Source organism: Schistocerca piceifrons, chromosome X (genome assembly GCF_021461385.2).
Source record: "Schistocerca piceifrons isolate TAMUIC-IGC-003096 chromosome X, iqSchPice1.1, whole genome shotgun sequence".
NCBI classification, from domain to species: domain Eukaryota; kingdom Metazoa; phylum Arthropoda; class Insecta; order Orthoptera; family Acrididae; genus Schistocerca; species Schistocerca piceifrons.
In genome coordinates this window covers 168753726-168777585 of record NC_060149.1, presented here as the reverse complement: position 1 = coordinate 168777585, position 23860 = coordinate 168753726, and the positions used below count along the sequence as shown (strand labels likewise).

Genomic DNA, 23860 nt, shown 5'->3' with positions numbered 1-23860 from the left:
CTAACATTGTGCGCCTCAAAAATCACTGATGAAATTACCAACTAAGCAAAGTTGTTTGCACTGAAAGTCTTTAACTATCACCTTAGCAACATTTGGGAAAGTCTACAGATGAAGGGTAAATTGGGTGCTATTGTACACAGAATGAAAAAATCATCCTAAGAAATGATAAGCTTTTGCATGTGCAAGCTAGTGGTATTGTTCACAGGACTGAAAAACAAAATAATTCATAAAACAGTGGTAAAGTAGCTATACACTTGATGTCCCTCCTAAGAGTTGTCAGGTACATTTTCTATGAGGTTTTGACAGATATTTGCAATTTCATTTTTTCAATGAGTAGCTGCAGTCAGCTAGTCATGTCTTTCACATGATGCCCAGTGTCAATGGAAAGTGTCAGTTTGCTTCCACTTTGATGAAGAAGAAAAAGGATTTTAAAGTCGAATTTTACATGCTCATTTAACAAAGCACTCCCAAAATAGTTTAGCGCAATATCTGTGTTATTGATATGTGTAAAAAGGGGGAAGTAAAACACAAAGAATAGCCAGTATCGTCCCAGTGACAGAGCAATGCTGCTGTGTGGTAGTAGCAGTCAGCGTGGGCCAGGGTGGTGCTGTTGCTGCTGGTGCGCTGGTTATTCTTCACCTTCTATGACTTTTACTGTCTCCATTAACACACATTGTTAAAACAAATATGGCACTTGATTAATGTGGGTCCGCTCTATTCAATGGGCAGGTAAAATTCATAGCAACTAAGGCATTGGAGTTTCATTTAGGAGCAGTGAGTTTCAGGTTCCAATACAGCAATCCACATTTAGGTTTTCTGTTTCATTAAATCAGTTCAGGTCTTTCCCTATATTTATATCCAACTGGGAACGCGGACCTACAGCTTAACATGGAATTTGAACCACATTTCATTTATGGTGATGTGCACGTCATTGAGAGATGAATGACAGTTTAAAAGTCAGAGTGAAAAATGAGTGGGTCACACGGAATTTGAGTCTGCAACATTTCAGTTTCCAGGCATGTACCTTACCGGTAGACCACCAGGCCAGAAACAGGTTTAGATTAAGCTTCGCTGCCCTCTCAAGTTGTGGTGGCAGAACTCCTAGATGGCATCGGCATCATATTCACAGTCCAGGAGAATAATTCATCACAGTTCTGACAATTTCCACAAAATATTTGCAAATGATGTACACAAATCTTACTTGTGAATCAATATCTCTCTTAGTCAAAACCGGACCAAATATACAGGTAGAAAGCATGCCATGGGACTTCAATTTATGGATGTTCAGAAGATAGAAGATTGATAGATGTAAACAACTCATTTTTCAGATACACTTTTCTTACTGTTTCAGTCTATATTTTATATCCTCTCCAGATCAGCCCTCATCAGTTATTTTGCTGCCAAAATATCAACTTATATACTACTTTTACTGTGTCATTTCCTTATTTAATTCCCTTAGCATAGCCTGATTTAGCTTGATAACATTCAATTAGCCCTTTTTCCTTGTGTTTTATTAATCTTATATCCTCTTTCCAAGGGGGAGGGAGGGGGAGAGGAGTGCCCCACCAACTCCTTGGTTTCTTTTACTAATTGCGCAATGCAGAGATTGTGTAACATTTAGGATAGACAGACCTCTAAAACATGACATTTAAAGAAAAAGTAAAGCAGGAAAGGCTAGAGGGGAATGTGAAGCTGTACAAGCATGAATGAAGAGGGGGATGAAAGATGGTGTGCATGGGAAAATTAAACAAACCTTTGGAAGAAAGAGAAGCACCTAGTGAATAGCAAGAGCTCAGATGGTACGCCATTACCATGCAAAGAAGGAAATGCTGAACGGTGGAAGGAATGTACAGAAGGGCTATACAAAGGAAAGAAACATGAAAACAATATTACAAAAAGGAAACTTGACAAGGCACTAAATGGCATATGGAACACATGACATTCTGTGAAAATTACTGAGATCCTTGGGAGGACTAGTCATGACAACACTATTCAATCTAGTATGCAAGATACACAGGATAGGTGAAATAGCATCAGACACCAAGAACAATCTAATAATCCTAATTCCAATGAAAGCATGTGGTAACAGGTAATAAATATTACCAGACCATCAGCTTAATAAGTCATGGTTGGAAAATAATAACAAATTATTTACACAAGAATGGAAAGACTGGTAGAACTCAGCTTCAAAAATTAGTTTGGGCTCCAGAAAAAATGTAGAAACATGTGAAGCAATACTGATCCTGCAACTTGTCTGAGAAGATAGAACAAAGAAAAGAAATCCTGCATTTGTAGACTTAGGGAAAAACATTTGACAATGTTGACTGGAATACACTTTCTGAAATTCTTAAGGTAACAGGGATAAAACACAAGGACAAAACATTTTCTACAATTTGTACAGAAATCAGACTGCAGCTTAAGAGACAAACGAGATAGAAGTGGTGGTGGTGGTGGTGGTGGTGGTGGGGGGGGGGAGGGGGAGGGGGAGAGAGGGCAGGGAGTTGCAACCTATCCCCAAAATTATGCAGCCTATACATTGAGAAAATAGAACTTTTAAAACAAAATTAAAGTTCAGGGAGATAAAGAAAAATTTTGAGGTTTGCTGGTGACATTGTAATTCTGTCACAGACAGCAAAAGAACTTTGAATATAAGCTGAAGAGAATGAATGATGTCTTGGAAAGATGATGATGATGATGATGATGATGATGATGATGACTGGTTTGTAGGACACTCAACTGCGTGGTCATCAGTGCTCGAAAAGTCCTAATTTTTTTTCCAGTAAATTTTTTTTTTCACAGTCCAATCTAGCCACTGTCACAAATGGTGAGGAGGATGACGAAATGATGAGGACAACACAAACACCCAGTCCCCAAGCAGAGAAAATCCCCAACCCAGCCGGGAATGTCTTGGAAAGAGAATATAAAGTGAATATCAACAAAAGTAAAACAATGATAATGGAACACAGTCGAATTAATTCACGCAATGTGGAGGGAATTATATAAGGAAACGAGACACTAAGGATAGTAGACGACTTTTGCTATGTGCACAGCAAAATAACTAATGACGACCAAAGCAGAGAGAATATACAATTATGAGCGGCAATAACAATAGAAGAGTTTCTGAGAAAGAGAAGTGAAAATGGCTAGTATGAAACAAATTTAAATGTTAGACAGACTTCTCTGAAGGTATTTGTCTATAGTACAGCTTCATATAGAAGTGGAACGCAGACAAACAGTACAGACAAGAAGAGAATAGAAGAGTGTGGAATATTAAATGCCTTAAACTGGGTGGGGGGGTGGGGGGGGGGGGGGGGGGGGTAAGTGGGTGGGTAAGTAGGTAGGTTAGAGAGCTTGAAAAAAGAAACTGAAATGTTAGATTCAGATGTAGGGGTAAGGAGAACGGGACTTCAACATTTGGGTACTGTAGTAATGCAGGAATAGGTTTAACAATGAATAATACAGTAGGGATGTGGGCAAGTTAACTCAAACAGCATAGTAAAAACATTTTATCATACGGACAATAGACATACAGCCAACAACCACCACAGTTGGACAAGTTTTTATGACTATTAGCTACACAGATGATCAAATGATTTAAAGAATACATGATGGAGAAAAGAATTTATTCTGACAGTTAAGGGAGAAAAAAAATTTAATTGTGACTAAAGACTTGAATTTTATAGTAGGAAGAGGAAGAGAAGGAAAAATAATAGGAGAACATGGGCTGCAAGAAAGAAATGTCAGGGGAAGCTGCCTGGCAGAATTCTGTACACCACACAATTTAATCATTGTTAACACTTTGTTTAAAAATCATGATAGAAGGTTGTACATGTGAAAGAGACCTTGAGACACCAGAAGGTTTGAGACAGATTATATAGAGGTAACACAGAAATTCAAAACATGATTTTATGCAAAACATTTCAGGGGACAGGTGTGAACTCTGACCATAATTTATTCTTATGAACAGTAAATATAAAAACTGAATTAATTGTAGAAAGGGAGGAAATATAGATGGAACACAGATAACAGAGAGAGAGAGAGAGAGAGAGAGAGAGAGAGAGAGAGAGAGAGAGATTCTTGAGGGCTTCAAAGGAAGAATTGTGTAATGGCTGACTGAAACAGAGGAATGGAATACAAAAGAAGATGAATGTGTAGTTTTGAGAGACCGAATAGAAAAAGGCAACAGAGGAACAAAATGGCATAAAGACAAGGCCCCATAGAATCCATCGGATGACACACCAGATATTGAATTTATCAAAGCTGGGCATACTTGTCACTGAGTTACCGGTGATCCGTATTTGTAGAAAACATACTTATTTTCCATCTGCTGAGCACTGTTATTATTATTATTATTATTTCTTTACTTTCTCAGACGTTAAGTCTGGTTAAAAACGGAAAGTGACGCGGACCTTGATCAAGCGTCACTTCCTTTTAACTGTATGGTATGTGTTATATCGCAATTAGGAACTTTCGGGTAATTGAACATGTATCAATAATTACAGATTTCTGTAGTTGTATATATAGGTTTGGATGTAGCTGTATTGCATTGATGTACTGGTGATTATTGTGTGGTATGACTCCTGTAGTTGATAGTATAATTGGTATAATGTCAACTTTATCCTGATGCCACATGTCCTTGACTTCCTCAGCCAGTTGGATGTATTTTTCAATTTTTTCTCCTATTTTCTTTTGTATATTTGTTGTATTGGGTATGGATATTTCAATTAGTTGTGTTAATTTCTTCTTTTTATTGGTGAGTATGATGTCAGGTTTCTTATGTGGTGTTGTTTTATCTGTTATAATGGTTCTGTTCCAGTATAATTTGAATTCATCATTCTCCAGTACACTTTGTGGTGCATACTTGTATGTGAGAATGTGTTGTTTTATAAGTTTATGTTGTAAGGCAAGCTTTTGATGGATTATTTTTTCTACATTGTCATGTCTTCTGGGGTATTCTGTATTTGCTAGTATTGTACACCCGCTTGTGATGTGATCTACTGTTTCTATTTGTTGTTAGCAAAGTCTGCATTTATCTGTTGTGGTATTGGGATCTTTAATAATATGCTTGCTGTAATATCTGGTGTTTATTGTTTGATCCTGTATTGCAATCAAGAATCCTTCCGTCTCACTGTATATATTGCCTTTTCTTAGCCATGTGTTGGATGCATCTTGATCGATGTGTGGCTGTGTTAGATGATACGGCTGCTTGCCATGTAGTGTTTTCTTTTTCCAATTTACTTTCTTCGTATCTGTTGATGTTATGTGATCTAAAGGGTTGTAGAAGTGGTTATGAAATTGCATTGGTGTAGCCGATGTATTTATATGAGTGATTGCTTTGTGTATTTTGCTAGTTTCTGCTCGTTCTAGAAAGAATTTTCTTAAATTGTCTACCTGTCCATAATGTAGGTTTTTTATATCGATAAATCCCCTTCCTCCTTCCTTTCTGCTTAATGTGAATCTTTCTGTTGCTGAATGTATGTGATGTATTCTATATTTGTGGCATTGTGATCGTGTAAGTGTATTGAGTGCTTCTAGGTCTGTGTTACTCCATTTCACTACTCCAAATGAGTAGGTCAGTATTGGTATAGCGTAAGTATTTATAGCTTTTGTCTTGTTTCTTGCTGTCAATTCTGTTTTCAGTATTTTTGTTAGTCTTTGTCTATATTTTTCTTTTAGTTCTTCTTTAATATTTGTATTATCTATTCCTATTTTTTGTCTGTATCCTAGATATTTATAGGAATCTGTTTTTTCCATCGCTTCTATGCAGTTGCTGTGGTTATCCAATATGTAATCTCCTTGTTTAGTGTGTTTTCCCTTGACAGTGCTATTTTTCTTACATTTGTCTGTTCCAAAAGCCATATTTATATCATTGCTGAATATTTCTGTTATCTTTAGTAATTGGTTGAGTTGTTGATTTGTTGCTGCCAGTAGTTTTTGATCATCCATGTATAGCAAATGTGTGATTTTGTGTGGGTATGTTCCAGTAATATTGTATCCATAATTTGTATTATTTAGCATGTTGGATGGTGGGTTCAGAGCAAGGCAGAACCAGAAAGGACTTAATGAGTCTCCTTGGTATATTCCACAATTAATCTGTATTGGCTGTGATGTGATATTATTTGAATTTATTTGGATATTAAGTGTGGTTTTCCAATTTTTCATTACTATGTTTAGGAACTGTATCAATTTAGGATCTACTTTGTATATTTCCAATATCTGTAGTAACCATGAGTGGGGTACACTATCAAAAGCTTTTTGGTAATCAATGTATGCGTAGTGCAGCGACCTTTGTTTAGTTTTAGCTTGATATGTCACCTCTGCATCTATTATCAGTTGCTCTTTACATCCTCGTGCTCCTTTGCAACAGCCTTTTTGTTCTTCATTGATAATTTTGTTCTGTGTTGTATGTGTCATTAATTTCTGTGTAATGACTAAAGTTAATATTTTGTATATTGTTGGTAGGCATGTTATGAGGCGATATTTAGCTGAGTTTGCTGTGTCTGCTTGATCTTTAGGTTTCAGATAAGTTATTCCATAAGTGTATCAGGGAATGTGTATGGGTCTGCAATGTAAATGTTAAATAATTTAGTTAGATGTGAATGTGTTGAGGTGAACTTCTTTAGCCAGAAATTTTCTATTTTATCTTTTCCATGGGCTTTCCAATTGTGAGTAGAATTAATTGCTTGGGTGACTTCATGTTGCAAAAATATCACTTCAGGCATTTGTGGTATCATCTTGTATGTGTCTGTTTCTGCTTGTATCCACCGTGCATGCCTGTTATGTTGTACCGGGTTTGACCATATGTTGCTCCAGAAGTGTTCCATGTCTGTTATGTTTGGTGGATTGTCTATTTTAATGTGTGTGTTATCTATTGTCTGGTAAAATTTCTTTTGGTTTGTGTTGAATATTTGGTTTTATTTCCTTCTATTTTCACTTTTTTTGTATCTTCTAAGTCGTTTGGCCAACGCTTGTAATTTCTGCTTCTTTTCATCTAATTGCTCTATCGCTTCTTGTTGTGAGATTTTACCTAACCTTTTTCGTTTTTTTTTCTGATATTTCATTTCTTATAAATTGTGTTAGCTGTCTGATGTCTTTTCTCAGTTTTTCTATTCTGATCTGTAGCCTGTGTTGCCATGCTGGTTTTGTGGGTTTCTTCTGTGTGTTGGTTGGTTCTGATCTCTGCCTAGTGTGTATATTTAGTGTAGTGAGTGCTCCTATATAAACCAGTAGCTGTAACTCTTCCATAGTTGTGTTTTCATTTATTTTGTTGTGTATGAGTGTGTTGATAGTTTTTATTGTTGTTTCGACTTGTGGGTTATTTGGCGGTCTATGCAAGAATGATCTAATGTCTGTATTTGTGTCTTCGTGTTCTATATATGTCAGCTGAAATTTTTCTTCTATAACTAACATGTGTGTCACTTCGTGTTCTATTTGTGCTTGTTCTGGTGGCTGCCTTAAGATTTCGTTTTGCTCTGATTGTTTAATTGATGCGTGTTGTTCTTTGTTTGTTTGCTCTGGGATGTTTGAGTCCATTACTGTATTTTCTTCTTCTTCTGATTGCACATTATTTTGTTCCAGCATTTGTTGTACTTCTTGTTTGATGTTTTCTAATTCTGACTGGGGTATCCTGTTATTTTTGATTATTACACGGATCTGATCAGCTAGTCGTTGTTCTGTTAAAAATTTTAATTCTGGGTATCTGGTAATAAATGTTGTGTATACTTGTAATCTGTATCCAGTTGTGTTGGTTCCTAGGTTTGTTGCTTGGTAATAACAGAACATGAGGTGTCGATTAACTTCATCTGACCATCTCATCCTCTGTCTTTGTTTTCCTTCTAGGGTGGTTGCAGGAAGCATATCCTGCAAAACACCTCTATTTGGATTTAAATCATTTTCCAGTTGGCTAGCAGTGTCGTTACCATTGTGGGCGGGCATAGGGTTCAAGCGTCGTCCCCGACCATGATGGCGCTTGTCCGAGGCTTCTTTAGTTCTGTCCTGAACCAACTAATCACACTAAAAGGGGGGTTAGCACTACTAGTGGTTTGTTCTTTTCGTCGCCTTTTACGACTGGCAGAACATACCGGAGGCCTATTCTTTTCCCCGGCCTCCACGGGGTTTATTATTATTATTATTATTATTATTATTATTATTATTATTACAATCTGACCAGTTTCGGACAGTGTTGCTCATCTTCAGATCTGTGAAACGATCTCTATTACTAAATAGCTAACCAGGAATATGGGTCCAGTTGCAGGTTGCCTAACAGCTTCCAAGGCTGACCAAATTTAATAATTTAGAATGATGTAACAATCTACTCATTAAGAACCATAATCTTATGTTAATTGTTTAACACAAGTCATGTATTACAGCTGGACACTTTATGCCCTGAGATAGCATAACTCACGGCATGCAAATTAGCCAGACTGCATACATCCAGTACTTGAGAAAGAATGATTAGTGACTTCCAGCAAACTTTACACACAATTTCAAACCATTTTCTGCTTACATTCTTCATGACAAATATTTGAATGTATTAACTCATTTCTAAAGTAATCAAATATATGAAACTGTTTAATACATAGGAGTTAAATTCCTTAAAGAATCGAGTTTGAGGGGTTTACTGGTATAAGAATAAATAACAATTGTGTTCTAGTACCATGGTTAGAACATTACAGAGCTAGTTTTTTTATGCCATTAGAATATAAACACTGTATAACATTATTTTCCATAGTTACAGAGTAACCAGTCTTATCAGACCTATCAATTTTACTGTAATATATTAAAGCCAAACTAGTATGCTTTTCGTTTGTATTATGATTTTAAAAGAAATCTGATTGATGTAAAAACCCTGGAGTGTTAATAAGTGCCCTCCATAGTCCCTAGCAGCTTTAAAAATACCATCTTGAAATAATTTACAATTTAAAATATTCCAAAGCATTAAAAACAAAAACATTATAGTGGATTTCCTAGATTGACAAAAATATTTTATTAAAAAGAAAAAGTTAAACTTTAAAGGATATGTCCCACCTTCTTTTTTGTTAAACTATCATCGGCTGAGCTGCATAAGTGCAAAGCTGAAAGTAGTGCTGTGGTAGCGTTTCTCTTCATCATGTCAATCCTGGCACAGCTAGTGTGCTGTGGGCCGCATAGCAGATGGGTTGTAAAGTGTTCCATCATATCCCAATAGGATAGACTGATGAAGGTTAGAACAGGTCTTTAAAAATTTCAGAATATTTACAAATGTGCAAAATGACTTTGTTCAACAGTTCTGTTGGAGTTTTTAGCTGGTGGGCATATATCTCAAGTTGTTATAGCACACTCGAATAAAAACTCTTTGAATCTTTGATCAGTATTTTCATCTGTTCCCCTACTGTACAAAGTTCATGTTAACAGGATTTTTGTGTGCCCAAAATGCTGTCCTATTTGTGTTGACAATGTTCTTTATAACAGATCTAAAAAATTCAGCCTATTTGTCACACAAAATTTATTACATGTTACACATTTGACATTATACACCCCAGAATTATTGTATTGGTTCTTTTTTGCCATGCTGAGTTTATGCCTTAATATGTGTACAATTTATCCTTCATTCCAATACACTACAGCTATGTTGTCTGGAAAAAAATGTAGCAATTCTTTCTGTGATTCATCCTCTGCATCAAAGCGACAAATATTTTCTTAACTTTCACTTTCTTACTTTCAGTATTTCTGTTTGCAATTTCATTTATTTATTTTTAAACATGCACGATATCCTGTCAGCTATATCAATTCTCTGTTGCTACTTGTTTAATAACCCTAATTCTCTTTGCAATTTGTCTTCCATGAATGTCAGTCTGAGGGCTCTGTACCACATAGCGTAAAAGTATGCTCTCTTATGTTGAGCTGGGTAGCACAGCACCTCTCTTACAATATTATATAATCATGTATCCTTTCTAAAGAAGTTGGAAATGTGCCTCCTCCTCTTCCCTTTGATGTCCAGCTCTACAAAGTTAATTGTTACATTCTTTTCCAGCTCTAGTATGAAGATTTTCAGATGCTGGTTTTTTTTTTAACATTTCCATCAGTCCTATCACATCATTTTTCTTCCCTTTGCACAACACAGTGGATTCAATGACATACTGTATGCAACAAAATCATCATCTCTCTAATTCCTGGGAAAGAGCCGAAAAAATTATTCTTTAGGCTGTTCCTAAATATTTTTGCCAACATGCCTATTAGGCAATTGTCCATAGCTAAACTACTGGAAATACTACACACAGCTTCAAAGGGGTTTTATCTGAATGTGCTAGAACTTGAGATTTATGCCCAGCAGTTAACGACTCTACAAGAACTGTTGAACAAACAAAGTGCTTTTGCACATCATAATTATCATCAAAATTTTAAAGACGTGCTTTAGTCTTGATCAATGCATTGTGCTTGAATAGGATGGGATGTTTTAACATGCACCTACTATGGTGGTGACATGCCATGCATTGGCAGCATCAAGTTCAACACCCTGAAGGAAGCCTCCATATGGCACTACTTTCAGCCTAGGATGCTTTAATGGCATAGAATATAGGATAACTATAAGCTTTTTAACTATTTCCCTTTAGTATAATATTGTTGTCACCATAGGAAGACCTCTGTGATGTTTTATGTTTAATGCTCTGGTATAATGTGTGTGTGAATTATTACAAGATTGTATTTTTAAATCCACTATGTCACAGACATCCTGCATCTTCAGGTGTTCCGTCTTGTGTAACAGTACTGTGGTGCCATATTTCAACAGAAAACTGCTCGTCCACACATGGCACATATCTCTTAGAACTGTCTGCACAATGTTGAGGTACCCTCGTTGCCAGCAAGATCCCCTGATCTTTCCCCGATAAGAGCACGTTTGGGACCACTCGGACATCAATACTGTCTCAATGGCAGTATATGGTACACCAAGATACAGTTATAACAGCTGTGGTCTAGCTTGCCTCAGGAGACAATACAACACTTTATGACACTCTTCCCAACTGAATTAGTGCACGCATCCAGGCCAGAGCAGATACAATGTCATAGTGGAGCTTGGGTAAGGTTTGTTAATACTTGCTTTACGACTAGTGATTTCATGGTGGGATTTCACGATTATGTGTGGGGTACTGTCTTTTCATGAGTAGATATAACTGAAGAGAGAATTGCTGAATCGAGTTAACGTAGTGCAAGAATAGTATTTATGCTGATCTGAAACTTTGTAAGGAATTTGGTATCTGAAACTTTGTAAGGAATTTGGTATATCTTAAAGATATGCATTTTGATTCTTGATTTTAATGATGTGGAAGCATCATCATAACCAAACCCAACACAGCTGCAACAAATTAATGAGCAATAAATGAAATATTTGAAAGCATTTTCGAATGGTTCTTCGTAAATAGTCCATCACTTTACTTAGGAGGAAAAAAAGTTCAACTTGCGGCCTCGTTTTGTAAAAAAAGGGTTATTCACTTGAAAGTAAGCAGGATAATTAGGAAAGAATAATTAGTGATTAGAGAGAAAATTATACAATGAATTTCTGTTCGAGATTTCACAGGCAAAAAAAATGTGAAAAACTGACAAATTGATATCAAATAGGACATCATGAGAACTAATTTTGGAAAAGAAAATAATACCTTTAAAATAATCAGGACAATAAAGAAAACTTCATTAGTTATTTGAGAGAAAAGTGAAATAGTTCACAAACAGCTGCTATTAGTTACATAAATGAAGTGTCAAAAAGTTCATCTCTTCAAGGCCTAACTAGTTTGCATCTAAAAAGTTACTTTGGTGTGATATTTAACTGTCAAAATGGTTTCTTCGAATAAACTACTAAATTCGGAACATTTTGAGGCCAGAAGACATTAGGAAAGCAAATGAGGTGTCAATAAGATTAATGAACAAAACAAACACTGAATACAACTGGGGCACATAATATTTGAGAAAGTGGTATTTCTTATTCAAGAAACAAATGTAACAATAGTAGACTCAAATATCCACAACTTAATACTACTCTTTCACAGAAAGGACCAAAGTACTTGACAACCTCTCTTGTTATTTAAAGGTGTTGTTAGTTAATAAAATTGGGATGATTTCTCTCTGATAATTCCCTCTGTTCCATAGATGATTTTCTAGGTAGTGTTGATGTGGTTTTGTTGAAGATGAAAAAAAAAAAAAAAAAATTTCAGTTAAATATATGACCATCATGGAGCCATGTTCTTCAAAGAGTAAATGTATTTATGAACCTACTGACACATTCCACATTATGGTGAGTTTTCATGAATATGAGCCACAGAACATGCAAAAAGAAGTGTGAAACAATCAGTAGTTACGGCAAACCAAACTGAACAACGTGATATGTATTAAGACAGGTTCCATTTGAGGATTTAAAGTTATTAACTTTTTAAAGAAACCATAATTATTCATATCATTACAGAAAGTACTCTAAGTGAGAACCTGTGGCTTGACTAATAGAATATCATACTGTTTCCACAACAAATGAATAAGTCATGCAGAACCTTCTGGCCTACACATTACCCAGACTTAAATCATTAGGTCTGTATTTTGTATTTTAGTAGCTCTCTGAAAGGAATTGTTTGTTCAGAGCTCTTGACTGAAACAACCCTACAAGCTCCTTGTACTTTCGAACCTCCAACATTCAATTGGTGTCAGAAAACAAGAATCTAGACACAACGTGTTATATCAAAATGTGCTTGTGCAGCTGAAGGACGGACATCCAAATCAGATGAGGAAGATGGTCCGGCCATAACCATGAAACAAAGAGAAGGAATATGAATTTTAGATATGACCATGATAAACTAGCAATGAGTTGTGTAAATTACTTGCAGACAGAACCATTCAAATGAAGTGTAGAGCAGACACTTTTCAAATTCATGGTAAAACTTTATGGTTGTTGTGTTGATATACCATGATTTTTGACTAGTTCACACACATCATTGTTCATGGAAGACAGATGTTGATGAGTATAACACTTGTCAAAACATTGTTGTACTTATGCGCTGCAACTCTACTGGAAACCTGAAAGCTCTTTATCTACAGTATAGATAGGGAAAAATCAAATGTTCTTACACTCAGCAAATCTTTTTCACTCCCAGAAGTAATAAAATTTTTATCTTTGGATGTTTTCTATTTACCTTTGTCCATGGTATTCCTGTGTTTTATAAATGCTGTCACTTATAGTTTGGAAATGAAGCACATTTCAAACAAGTAGTATTTAGTTTGGTGCTTTGGTTCCACTGGTGCAATAAGTCTTGCATATTAAGGATTATTGTATATTGTGCAAACATTTATAGAAGCTAGGAGGACAGCGCAGGTTTGGCTCAAGTCTAGATCAGGGCCAGAAGCAGTCACAGCTGCGCTTATCTGCTATTCATTGGTTGGCAATGCGCCAGTTTTGTGTAGCCAGGGGGATGATTCTTTAGCATAACCAATGTGAGGTGAGAACAGAGGCAATGTGTTTCTAGTGCTGAAATTGAAACCATTGTCTTGTTTGCTGTTCTTCAGTGTATTAGTGAGTTTTGAGAGAAATATCTTGTGATTATGGCAGTGGGTGCTATAAAGTGGACTGATTTAAGTAATTTAGGTCTGCATGGCGATGCCGTATGTTGATGCATGTCTTATGGATTAATTGCAGAGACATAAATATATCAAAAGTAGTGGTGAAATTGCTCTTGAAGGTTTGTGTGGATGGATAATCTGGAAGTGCGGCAAAAGCCACTACTTTGAGTAAATGGATCAATGTTTTTTTTTTTTAATTCAATCACAGGAGAAGAAAGGCAGATCAGTGTTATCAATAATAAAGTCGCATTTTCAATATATTAATAAACACTGATCCACATACCTTCTTCCATAATTTAATTAAAATAATTGACCAACTTATTTGGTGTGCTCGAGCAGATCAATTGCATAGCAACATAGAACACAGCTATATTTCACTTCTTTTTGAAATATACCACAGATTGAGACGCTGACTTTGGTTTGCAGATACCAGCCCAGTGTACATAGCTGTGATTCAAACAAGGAGCAATTAAATTTATAATCCTCACTTACAGCAATTTTTCACCCTTTCTTCTGAATGTATTATTTCAAAACACGTCATCTGCCTGCTGCTCTCTCATTGGCTGCATAACACAAACAGCTACATCATCTTTTGTTCCCATCATACTGCACAATAAGTGCTGACAACATTCTTGCATGAAACACACTAGTCCACCACTGGCCCTATTCTAGACTCTTACAACCAGTGTTGGCTCTATCAAAAAGAGGGTTCTGTAATATTGTTTTATGAAATTCACACAAATGTGTACATAAAAAAATTGCAGTCAAGACCATAATTATAGGTCTAGCATTAATGGAAATTAATTTATATATTTCTGAGACCTCTGGGAGAAGTGTTAACTGTGCCATAACATGATTTTTGGCACAAAGGCTATTAAAGAAAACGTTGGTAATATTTTCTGTTTTAATGGAAGGAGGGCTCTAACACCACGGAAGAGTCTACTGAAAAAAATAATAATCACATGTGGTAAACATTTGTGACATTCTGATGGCACGTGAACAGTAAAAATTTTTGTAACATTTCACACATATAATTTGCATATGTATGTAGTATACATTACTTAGGATCTAAATATTGTTACAATATAGTGTATATGGAGGGGGCGGGGGAGGGAGATAAAGCAAATCTTACATTACCAGTCAAGTAATCGCCTTCTCTTAATGTAACAGTCCAACTGCAATGGAGGGCGACTTACTGAACAAAAAGTCACAAAGTTCGAAAAACATCGGTCAGTATGAGTGCCTTTAACATTTTGTCAAGACAGTAAACATACTTTGTAGCACATAAATATCAACAACATTTAGTAATGCTGTATGTATGTTTTATTTATTTAATCCCAGGATCATCTCACATTGATATACACAAAAATAAAATTGTTTAGCATTATTTTGTCTTGCAAGCTCCTTATCTTGGACATAGAGCCAATCACAACTCTTGTTTCGGCACTTAACCCATTCTCAAGTGTGCATTCATTAGTGACCACAAGAATCATTTTCTAAGCCCTTGACTCTGCTCTAGGTATGAAAGTAACTAGTTTTACCATTATACAAAAATGGAGATCCACTGTGCTCTAGCAACTACAGATCATTTAGCCTACTGCCAATTAAAAACTTACTGAAAACAAATATACATTAGATTTATGTCACATTTTGAAATAAATGACACCATAAATGGTAGATTATTTGGAATCCAGAAAGGAAAATAAAGTTTCAGCATCAATTGCGTGTACAAGTATAACCTCACATATTTTAGATCACAGCCAAAATTCTTTTTATGTACTCTGTGACTTATCAAAAAATTTCGACGTAACTGACCTTGATATTTTATTAAGGAAACACAATCACTATGGGATTTGAAGAACAGCTCTTATTAGCATTAAATTCTACTTATAACTTATAGAGTGCAGCAATCAGTCATCCTTTATTCGATTTTTTTTACACAAATCCAGATTTCAGCTAGTGGCTAGCCATTCTCAATGCACAATTTTTGCATAAAAAAAAATCTAAAAAAGGATGACTGATTGCTGCACTCTATAAGTTATAAGCCACATAATAGTTACTGAGAATTTTTACGGGTTGTATGGCCGTGGTCCATGGAACTCTTCAATCCCTGACGTTTCGTCCAAGGCTACGTTGGACATCTTCAGAGGTGCCCCTGGTTGTGCTGAGTCTTGTCAACTCGGCAAGACTCAGCACAACCACACAACCAGGAGCACCTCCGGAGGTGAGTTCCATGGACCACGGCCATACAACCCAGAAAAATTCTCAGCAGCTGAAACATCCAGTTGTGAAAGCCTTCATTGTACCACATAACAGGTGCTGAGTACACCCAGGTAACTTGATTAAATCCTACATTCAAAAAAGGAAAGAAGCAGTAGAAATACAATTTGAATGAAAGAAACATTATCACAATTTCAACAAATAAATCATAGTGTAACACAAAGTAGCACACTAGGACCACTATTGTTTCTGATATACAGGGTGTCTCAGAAATGTTAAGACAAACTTTGAGGAGTTATAGAGGGTGTCTTGATGAACAAATCAAGGATAGGAACCCATATCCACAAACTTCATCCAACTATACTACTGAGCACTTATGTGGTGGTGCCTACCACTAGGTCATCCCTTTGGCATCAACCATGACTTTGTGTGCTGACGGACTGCAGGCAGAATGTCTTGCAATGTTTGCTATTGATTGTCACAATTGCCAATGGAGAAGCTGAAGCTAGCTGCTGCATAGACAGGCCTTGTCTCCTAGGAACATGATGCTCTGTTGCCTTAATGGATACCAGTTTCGGACATTGGTCTCCATCTGCAATATATTTTTCTCCTGTATAGTGAAAAATACTGGAGATTTTCGAGGATTCGAGAAGAAAACTAAACTTTGGCTGAAAACGTGCCCGAAACTGTCACCCCCCCAAGGCAACAGAGCTTCGAATTCATATGAGACGAGGCACTCTATAAAGCAGCCAGCTCCACCTTCTCCACTGGTGAATGGAGGCAATCAGTACAAGTCACTGAACAACTTTGTGAGACTTTCGAATCGAGCTGTAAGAAGTAACCATCAGTATAATGGCTAATGTAACAAGAAGAAACAGCTGTAGGGCCCTATTCAAAAAACTTAAATTTTAACTTTTCATTCTTTTGTATGTGTGTGTGTGTGTGTGTGTGTGTGTGGGCGGGGGGGGGGGGGGGGTGTTTGCACACACAACAAAGCACACAGCTAACCTAGAAAGAAGTATGGCTTATATGGCAATAAAACTGTACAACTTTTTACCATTTCTTATTTTAAAAATTAACTTTAAAGCTAAATTTAAGCAGACAATAAAATTATTGCTTAAAGAAAGTCCTTTCTAGTCAGTCAATGAATCTACACCAACTGCAAAATATTTGAAACAGACCTACAGTGTAATGGAATTGAAACACGTGTAGACAGGTATGCAGGCTAGTAGACCAAAAGATGTTTCTTATGTATGGAAAAATAGAAATAAACTGTGTGTAGAGAGACTTCAGTAGATATAAAATGTGTACTTATGTACGACGCTACTGTACGATATTCCTTGATAAGTAGTGTATGTGATCATTATTGTGTCTGACACTGAAAATATGTACTTGGATCTGATCCACATAAGTACATTCAAAGATGCTAAATAGAGGTACACTTTCACATATATGTGACTCATGCTGTGCTAACAAATGAATGATCACTTGAGAAAGGCACGGATGCCAAAACAAGAATAAGACATAGGTTTTTAAATGGCAATGACAAGAAATTCGTTTTTATTCAATTGTTTAGTGAAATAGACACTATCAAGAGCACTTAATAAAGATCCAAAGATTGATTAATCATCACAGTACTTAACTAGGATTAACAATACTGGGGGCTGTTTGGCAAGCTGTTTACTGCAGATCCACCTTGTGAAATAGCACACTACGAGTATATAGAACGATCTTCACACAAATAGCATCTAATCTTGGCCACGTGACATGGAAAAGAAAGTGTCATGTGAAACATCATCACTGGGATTTTTTAAATCCAAGATTTGTGCACATGGCCACTAAATGGTAGAACAGAAAATCCACATCCTTCATTGAAATGGTGCCTCACACCATCAGGCTAGGTTCCCGTATCTAATGGAAACTCGCACATGCATAACATCACTACCAGATTTATTCCCTCCATACTTTCTCCATCTAAGGATCTGAAAACTTCACTTAGGATACCTGAGAATAGTTTTGATGAATAGATTGAAGATTTCAATATTAGATGCAAACTCTGACCCACAATGTAATAATGTTTTGACATCATATGACTAGAAACAGGACATAATGCAAACAATTTTTATTTACTTTATTAACATTGCAGGCGGTGGCAGACTGATACATAGTATAGTAAGAAATCCAAGTTAGGTTGGAACTGACTGGCTGTGAGTTATGGGAAGTTGAAGCACTTAAATATGAAACCTTAATTGTGACACATTGATCTGTAGTACATCCTTAAGTAGCAAGGTAACAGTATGGCTGTAAGTTGGTGAAGTATTTTATGAAAACTGGATTTTTATGAGCTTTCTTGTGAATGACGAAACCATTTTCAAAAAAACTGCCATAGGCTGTCAATCCTATTATGCAAGATGATGTTTATCACATCATGTATGATGATGATGATTGGTTTGTGGGGCACTCAACTGTGCATGTCATCAGCGCTTTTACAAGGTCCCAATTTTTACACAGCCCAATTTTTTACACAGTTCAATCGAGCCATTGTCACGAGTGATGATGATGAAATAATGAGGACAACACAAACCCCCAGTCTTCAACCAGGCTGTGAATTGAACTCAGGACCCCATGATCCAGAGACAGCAATGCTAACCACTACACCATTAGCTGCAGACAATGTTGGCAGACAGTGTTACTTTGATTCTAAAAATTATTTTTAAAGCAGAATTTTACATGCCCATTCAACAGAGTGGTCCCACATTAGTCTAGTGCAACTTTTGTTTTACCAATGCGTACTAACAGCGAGAGTAAAACATACAAAAACCAGTACTCCAGCAATTGCTGAGCAGTGCTGCTGCACTGCGGTAGGAGTCAGTGGAGGAAAGTGTGGTGCTGATGCTGATGAAGTGCTACAGGTGCCTTGTTTCAACTTTTTCAATGCTCTGTCAAGTTGTTCTCATAGTATCACATTTCCCATCTCATATTTTTCCTCAGCTTTTCATAATATTTCATTCAAGTTTACTTACTTTGTAAACCCCTTCTATATATCTCGCCAGCCTTCACTTCTTTACTTAGTAGTGACTTTCAGTCTGAGCACCTTATGTTCATACAGTTGCCCCAGATTTCTCCAAAGGTTTCTTCAGTTTTCTTAAATGCAGCTTTTACATTCTTCATATATATGCAAGCTTTGCATTTCTCCTCTGGCCATTTCTGCAGAGCAATTCTGCACTTCCTGCCAATCTTTTTTACACATCTGTATTATTTTTGTCTATTTCCTCTTCTCTTTTTATCTTCTTTCATAAATTAAATTCAGTGAGTCTGTTATCCAAGAATTCATATTGGGCCTTGTTATTTACCTGCAGACTCCACTATTTCATCTCTAAAAGTTACTCATTCATCATCTACGGTAACGCTTCCACTTATTTCAATCAGTTGTAGCCTAATGCCCTCTTTAACAGTCTCAGCAAGCTATGGTTGCTTCAAGTTGTTCAGGTGCAACCTTTTTGTAATTTCTTCCACTTTTCCCCATACTTTATATATATATGTCACTATTTCTACACCAAATATTGGCAATGACTGAACTGCATTCCACTCAAAATTCTACTAGGTGACTGCTCCTCTCATTCATTTCTCTCAGCCCATCTCATCCCTTATGCTCTTCATTTTTGTAAGACTGAAATGCAGTCCCCCAAAGGATGTTAGCTTTGTATCTATCATGGCTCTAATGTGTTGACCTATGTTGTTCATAGCAATTTACCACATTCCTATTGTATTCTTCTTTATTAGAACTAGTGATGCATTATCCCTATTTAATTTTGTGACAACCCTATTAACTTACAAGACCACAAATTTTATTCTTCCTGCCACCTCACATCACCAGTTCCCACTACATCCACACTTCTAAATTTTCTCAGCTTTTAATGAATCTAATACTACACACACTGACTTGTCAGATTTGTTTATATACTTCCCCCTAAGTGTTTTCCACTTGGAGACCTGAAAGGACTACTACTTTACCATACTGTACAGCTGCATGTCATCCACCAATATGACAGTTTTAGCTTTCCACTGTGTAAAGTACCAGCATAGCAGGGCAATGTTGTCTAATGTCATAAGACCAGATCAGTCAGTCATCCAAAATGTTACACCTTCTTTTTCAGTAGCTCACAACCTTATCATTACCTTCAAACCTAACACAGACATTGCATTACAATGCAAATGAGTGACATCAATGTTTTTTTCTACAGAATGAGTCAAAAGGGTATAACAAATCAACTGGCTACACTATTTCACACATTTTAAACCATACACACTGCCACTTCCATTAGAAAGAGTTGCCAACATTCCTTCTGTCTGGACATATTCAGAGTGTCCTTCACTTTATCACAATGACTCAACTGCAGCTTCAACACCACAAGAGCCACAATATATACTTATATGACAATGTAGAATGAATGAGTTGTATAAGTTGGCTACTCTATGCAAACTGCCGATTTTCCTCTTCATTTTCAACTATTAAACCATAAAAAATAGAAAATAAAAAACCTCATGTGGGAACATTTTGGAAAGTATATCAGCAATGTAGACAACATCTGACTTAAACATTATGTAACTTAGTGAAGTTGCTTCACTATTAAATGTAGGCAAGGTCGGGAAGCAAAGAGATGTGATCCTCAAATGGAAGCCATAAGCCATAGCAGTCCTCAAACATTTCTCACAGGTCATGAGGGAAGTTACATTTGAGTGTTAACATATAATCATTGTAGCTATCTAATATTTACGTAACGATCGAGCTTTTTGTTAATATCACACTCGCAAGTTATTCCCTGTCATGGTGTGACGGGATCCAATCCTGCGGCAACAAATTAGGATATGACAGATTCTTCTATAGAAGCCTTAACCACTTTGACAAAGACGAAATGGCATATTTTGACGCCAATATTCCACTGTAGTTAACAGCGTAATTATTGTAAATTTACAAAATAAACACTGATATTTACTGCAGAGCAAATATTGCGACACTGTCAAATGAGGACATTCTCACATTCAAAGGCGTGAGAGGAGTAGATACTAAGATATATACGAAATTATACTTAAATATAGAATTAATTGTATAACGTTAATTCTACAACCATTAAAAACGATTCTTTCGTTGACCACTTACTTCAAAAAGCCTATAAACTCACCACCATTAACAAGCACTTTAGTTACAACCTGCCAGTTACTCAACACTTGTGCCTCAGGGGGATATATTTTCCCTTCTATATCATACAGTTCTGATAACGAATTCGAATCGGCACTTATGTGTGAAAACGACCTCCCAATCACATTTATTAAAAAAATAAGTACTACTATATCACAATACATTTCGTCAACTCAGCATTCCACACAGCACACACCATAATCCCAGACCCTATCGTCTGCAAGATACACTTCTCTCGTGAAGAATAGACACAGACCAAAGATCTTCACATTGTGTCGAAGATGTGTGTAGTTTCAATAAGTAAACAGAAACACAAGTAATGTAGAACGCGTGATAAATATTTATGTTTATGTTTACAAAACTGTTTCGTTCAAAACGTTTAGCAAGCATATAATGCCACTCCAATAACTGCGACTAAAGTGAAGGTAACAGAGGTAACTATATCGTTTACTTAAAGAGAACGCAGAAACAGATGAAGATTGAGGTACGCAATTTGAGTGACGTTTGAGGATGTGTTGATGTTGTGGTGGAATGAGACGTTTGTCTCTTTGGCTGTGGAACGATTTAGCTATTAATGTTCCTTTCCCATATTTCATACACATATTTGAAGAAATTTTACGTTCGTGGTATCCTCATGTCAAAATAAAAACGTAGTTCAAATCACTCCTCTGATGTTCGTCAGTTTGTGTAAATGTAACATCAGAGGTGAAGTTTCATATCATGCCGGGCAATAGATATCAGTCTTCTCCTTTGCCCAGCAGAAGCTCTTCTTCGTTAAGCAATAATATTAGGCCAGGCTCACCATTGCCCGTACCAGTGGGATATAGGTATGTCAACTTCCAGAAGATGTAAAAATGAGCTACAAAGTGTGTCGTGTCTGTTGACACCTATATTGTAAAAACATTTCGACGTTTTTTTCGCGTTGTTTCAGATTGGACTGTATGAGTGCTGCAGCGAAACGATACAAATACCTAAGGAGACTCGTGAAGTTCCATCAGATGGACTTCGAGTTCGCAGCATGGCAGATGATATACCTATTCGTTTCGCCCCAACGAGTTTATAGGAATTTTCACTACCGAAAACGTAAGTGTCTATATGACTAGTGAACGCCTTGTGTCTAAAAATGTGCAAACGGATAGTATATTGTTATTCAGGTTGAGTAGTAAAATTTTGATCGAGGGAAAAATATTTGAAGAGGGACATTTAACAGCGCTATCATTTCTCTGTGAGGTGTGTATGTTAATGGAATTGAAAATATGGCAAATTAGTGTTTCATTAAACTGAAGATTTGTTTTGTATTTCGTTGGTATGTGAACTTTTAGGGCTAATTGATTTTGCTGTTAACTGTTCAGTGTGTGTAGTAAAAGGAAATTATCAGATTGTGTGCACTTGACGAATGTAGCATTCTAGATAGCTGCAGCTGGAAGCACCTTTTGTGAAAGATTTTAAATGCACATAATACGTTGGTTTTCCACAAGACCTGCCCATGGCCAATTAGGCGAATGTGGTTCATGTTTTAAGATTTTGTAAGGAGTCAGGGCTGCTTCCCAACATATTGGATGTGCAATTTGTGTATGTCGCAGAGTTGCTTCATCACCTATCATTTCTAAGTAGTCACCTTGCCACAGTAATCTGGCCCATTGAAAATGCATCTGAACTGGTATTTTATACTTGATTTTATCAAGTGATTGTGTTGTGTTTATCTGCATTTATTGGATGGTCTTATGTGTATCTCCCAATGTTATTGTTTGTTAAATTCGATTTTATTGATACAGTTTTGTTTCAGACTTTGTTACTTTGTAATAGATTTTAACAGCTCTCGTCTCTGTTTCAACTAAGGGCACTGATTTCATTGTCATTTAATACCATAAAACAGTAATCACATAACTATTGTGCAACATGGAGTGAAATATTACTTCTTAAACAGAACAAGTGTATAACTGTCTATTCATTAAGTATACTTCATCAAATTTAAGCAGCTGTTGAATCAAAAACTTTCATTAAAGGTATAAAAGTGTAAAAGACCAAAATGCAATGTCAGCAATTGTGTAACACTTGTACAGTGCCATTTCTAGTTGAAATGAAAAGACTTTATGGAACAGGCTCCAAAACATTTTAGTTCCAGTAGTCTTTTGTGGGTTAGATTTGAAAATATGTTGCATTACGCTTGGCTCTGTTGGTTAAGAGTATCAACAGAATATCTTACTTATGAGGTTCTACAAATAAAGAAAAAATATGGAGTAACTGCAGAACGAAATTTTATCATAAAGTTTGAAATATTATCAAGTTATTAATAACTTCTACTTCAATATAATCATTACGTACTACAAAATGATATTGTTTTTGTGATCTGCATATCAATATACAGAGATGCAGATCGCAAACACTATTATGCCTCAGGCTATGCTACAGATCATCGCAACCTATGTTCCAACGGGTAATGTTGCTGTTATGCTCTTCAGTCCAAAGACTAGTTTGATGCAACTTTCCACACTATCTAGGGCAAGCTTTACCTCTGAATAACTACTGCAGCTGACATCCATTTGCACCCGCTGACTGTCCATGACTCCTCGTTTCCCTTTATTTTTATGCCCCACACTTCCCTCCAACACTAAATTGATGATTCCTTGATATCTCATAGTGTGTCCTGTCAACCAGCCCCTTCTTTCCCCCTACGTGTCTAATTCTATTCGGTACTTCCTGATAAGTCACACGATCTGTCGATCTAATCTTCAGCCTTCTTCTGTAGCACCACATATCAGTTCCTTCTATTCTCTTCTTATCTGAACTGCTCACTGACCATGTTTCACTTCAGTACATGGCTACACTCCAGACAAATACCTCCAGAAAGACTTCCTAATGCTT

At 36.4% G+C, this 23860-nt stretch overlaps 2 protein-coding genes across 3 annotated transcripts in view; one reads left to right on the top strand and one right to left on the bottom strand.

Annotated features, from left to right (window-relative positions):
* Positions 1–21258, bottom strand: part of LOC124723192 (ER membrane protein complex subunit 7 homolog) — an 81808-nt gene extending 60550 nt beyond the window's left edge. Inside the window, exon 1 of one of the 2 annotated variants that reach the window (XM_047248383.1) lies at positions 20957–21258. In XM_047248383.1, coding sequence (XP_047104339.1) covers positions 20957–21159 — 203 coding nt within the window. In that variant the 5' untranslated portion in view covers positions 21160–21258. The remainder of the gene's footprint in view (positions 1–20956) is intronic. The other variant, XM_047248382.1, reaches the window with a different exon arrangement.
* Positions 21259–21291: 33 nt separating this feature from the next.
* The window catches only part of LOC124723191 (protein unc-50 homolog A), a 92243-nt gene continuing 89674 nt past the window's right edge, over positions 21292–23860 (top strand). Inside the window, exons 1-2 of the mRNA XM_047248381.1 lie at positions 21292–21822; positions 21927–22078. Coding sequence (XP_047104337.1) covers positions 21716–21822; positions 21927–22078 — 259 coding nt within the window. The 5' untranslated portion in view covers positions 21292–21715. The remainder of the gene's footprint in view (positions 21823–21926; positions 22079–23860) is intronic.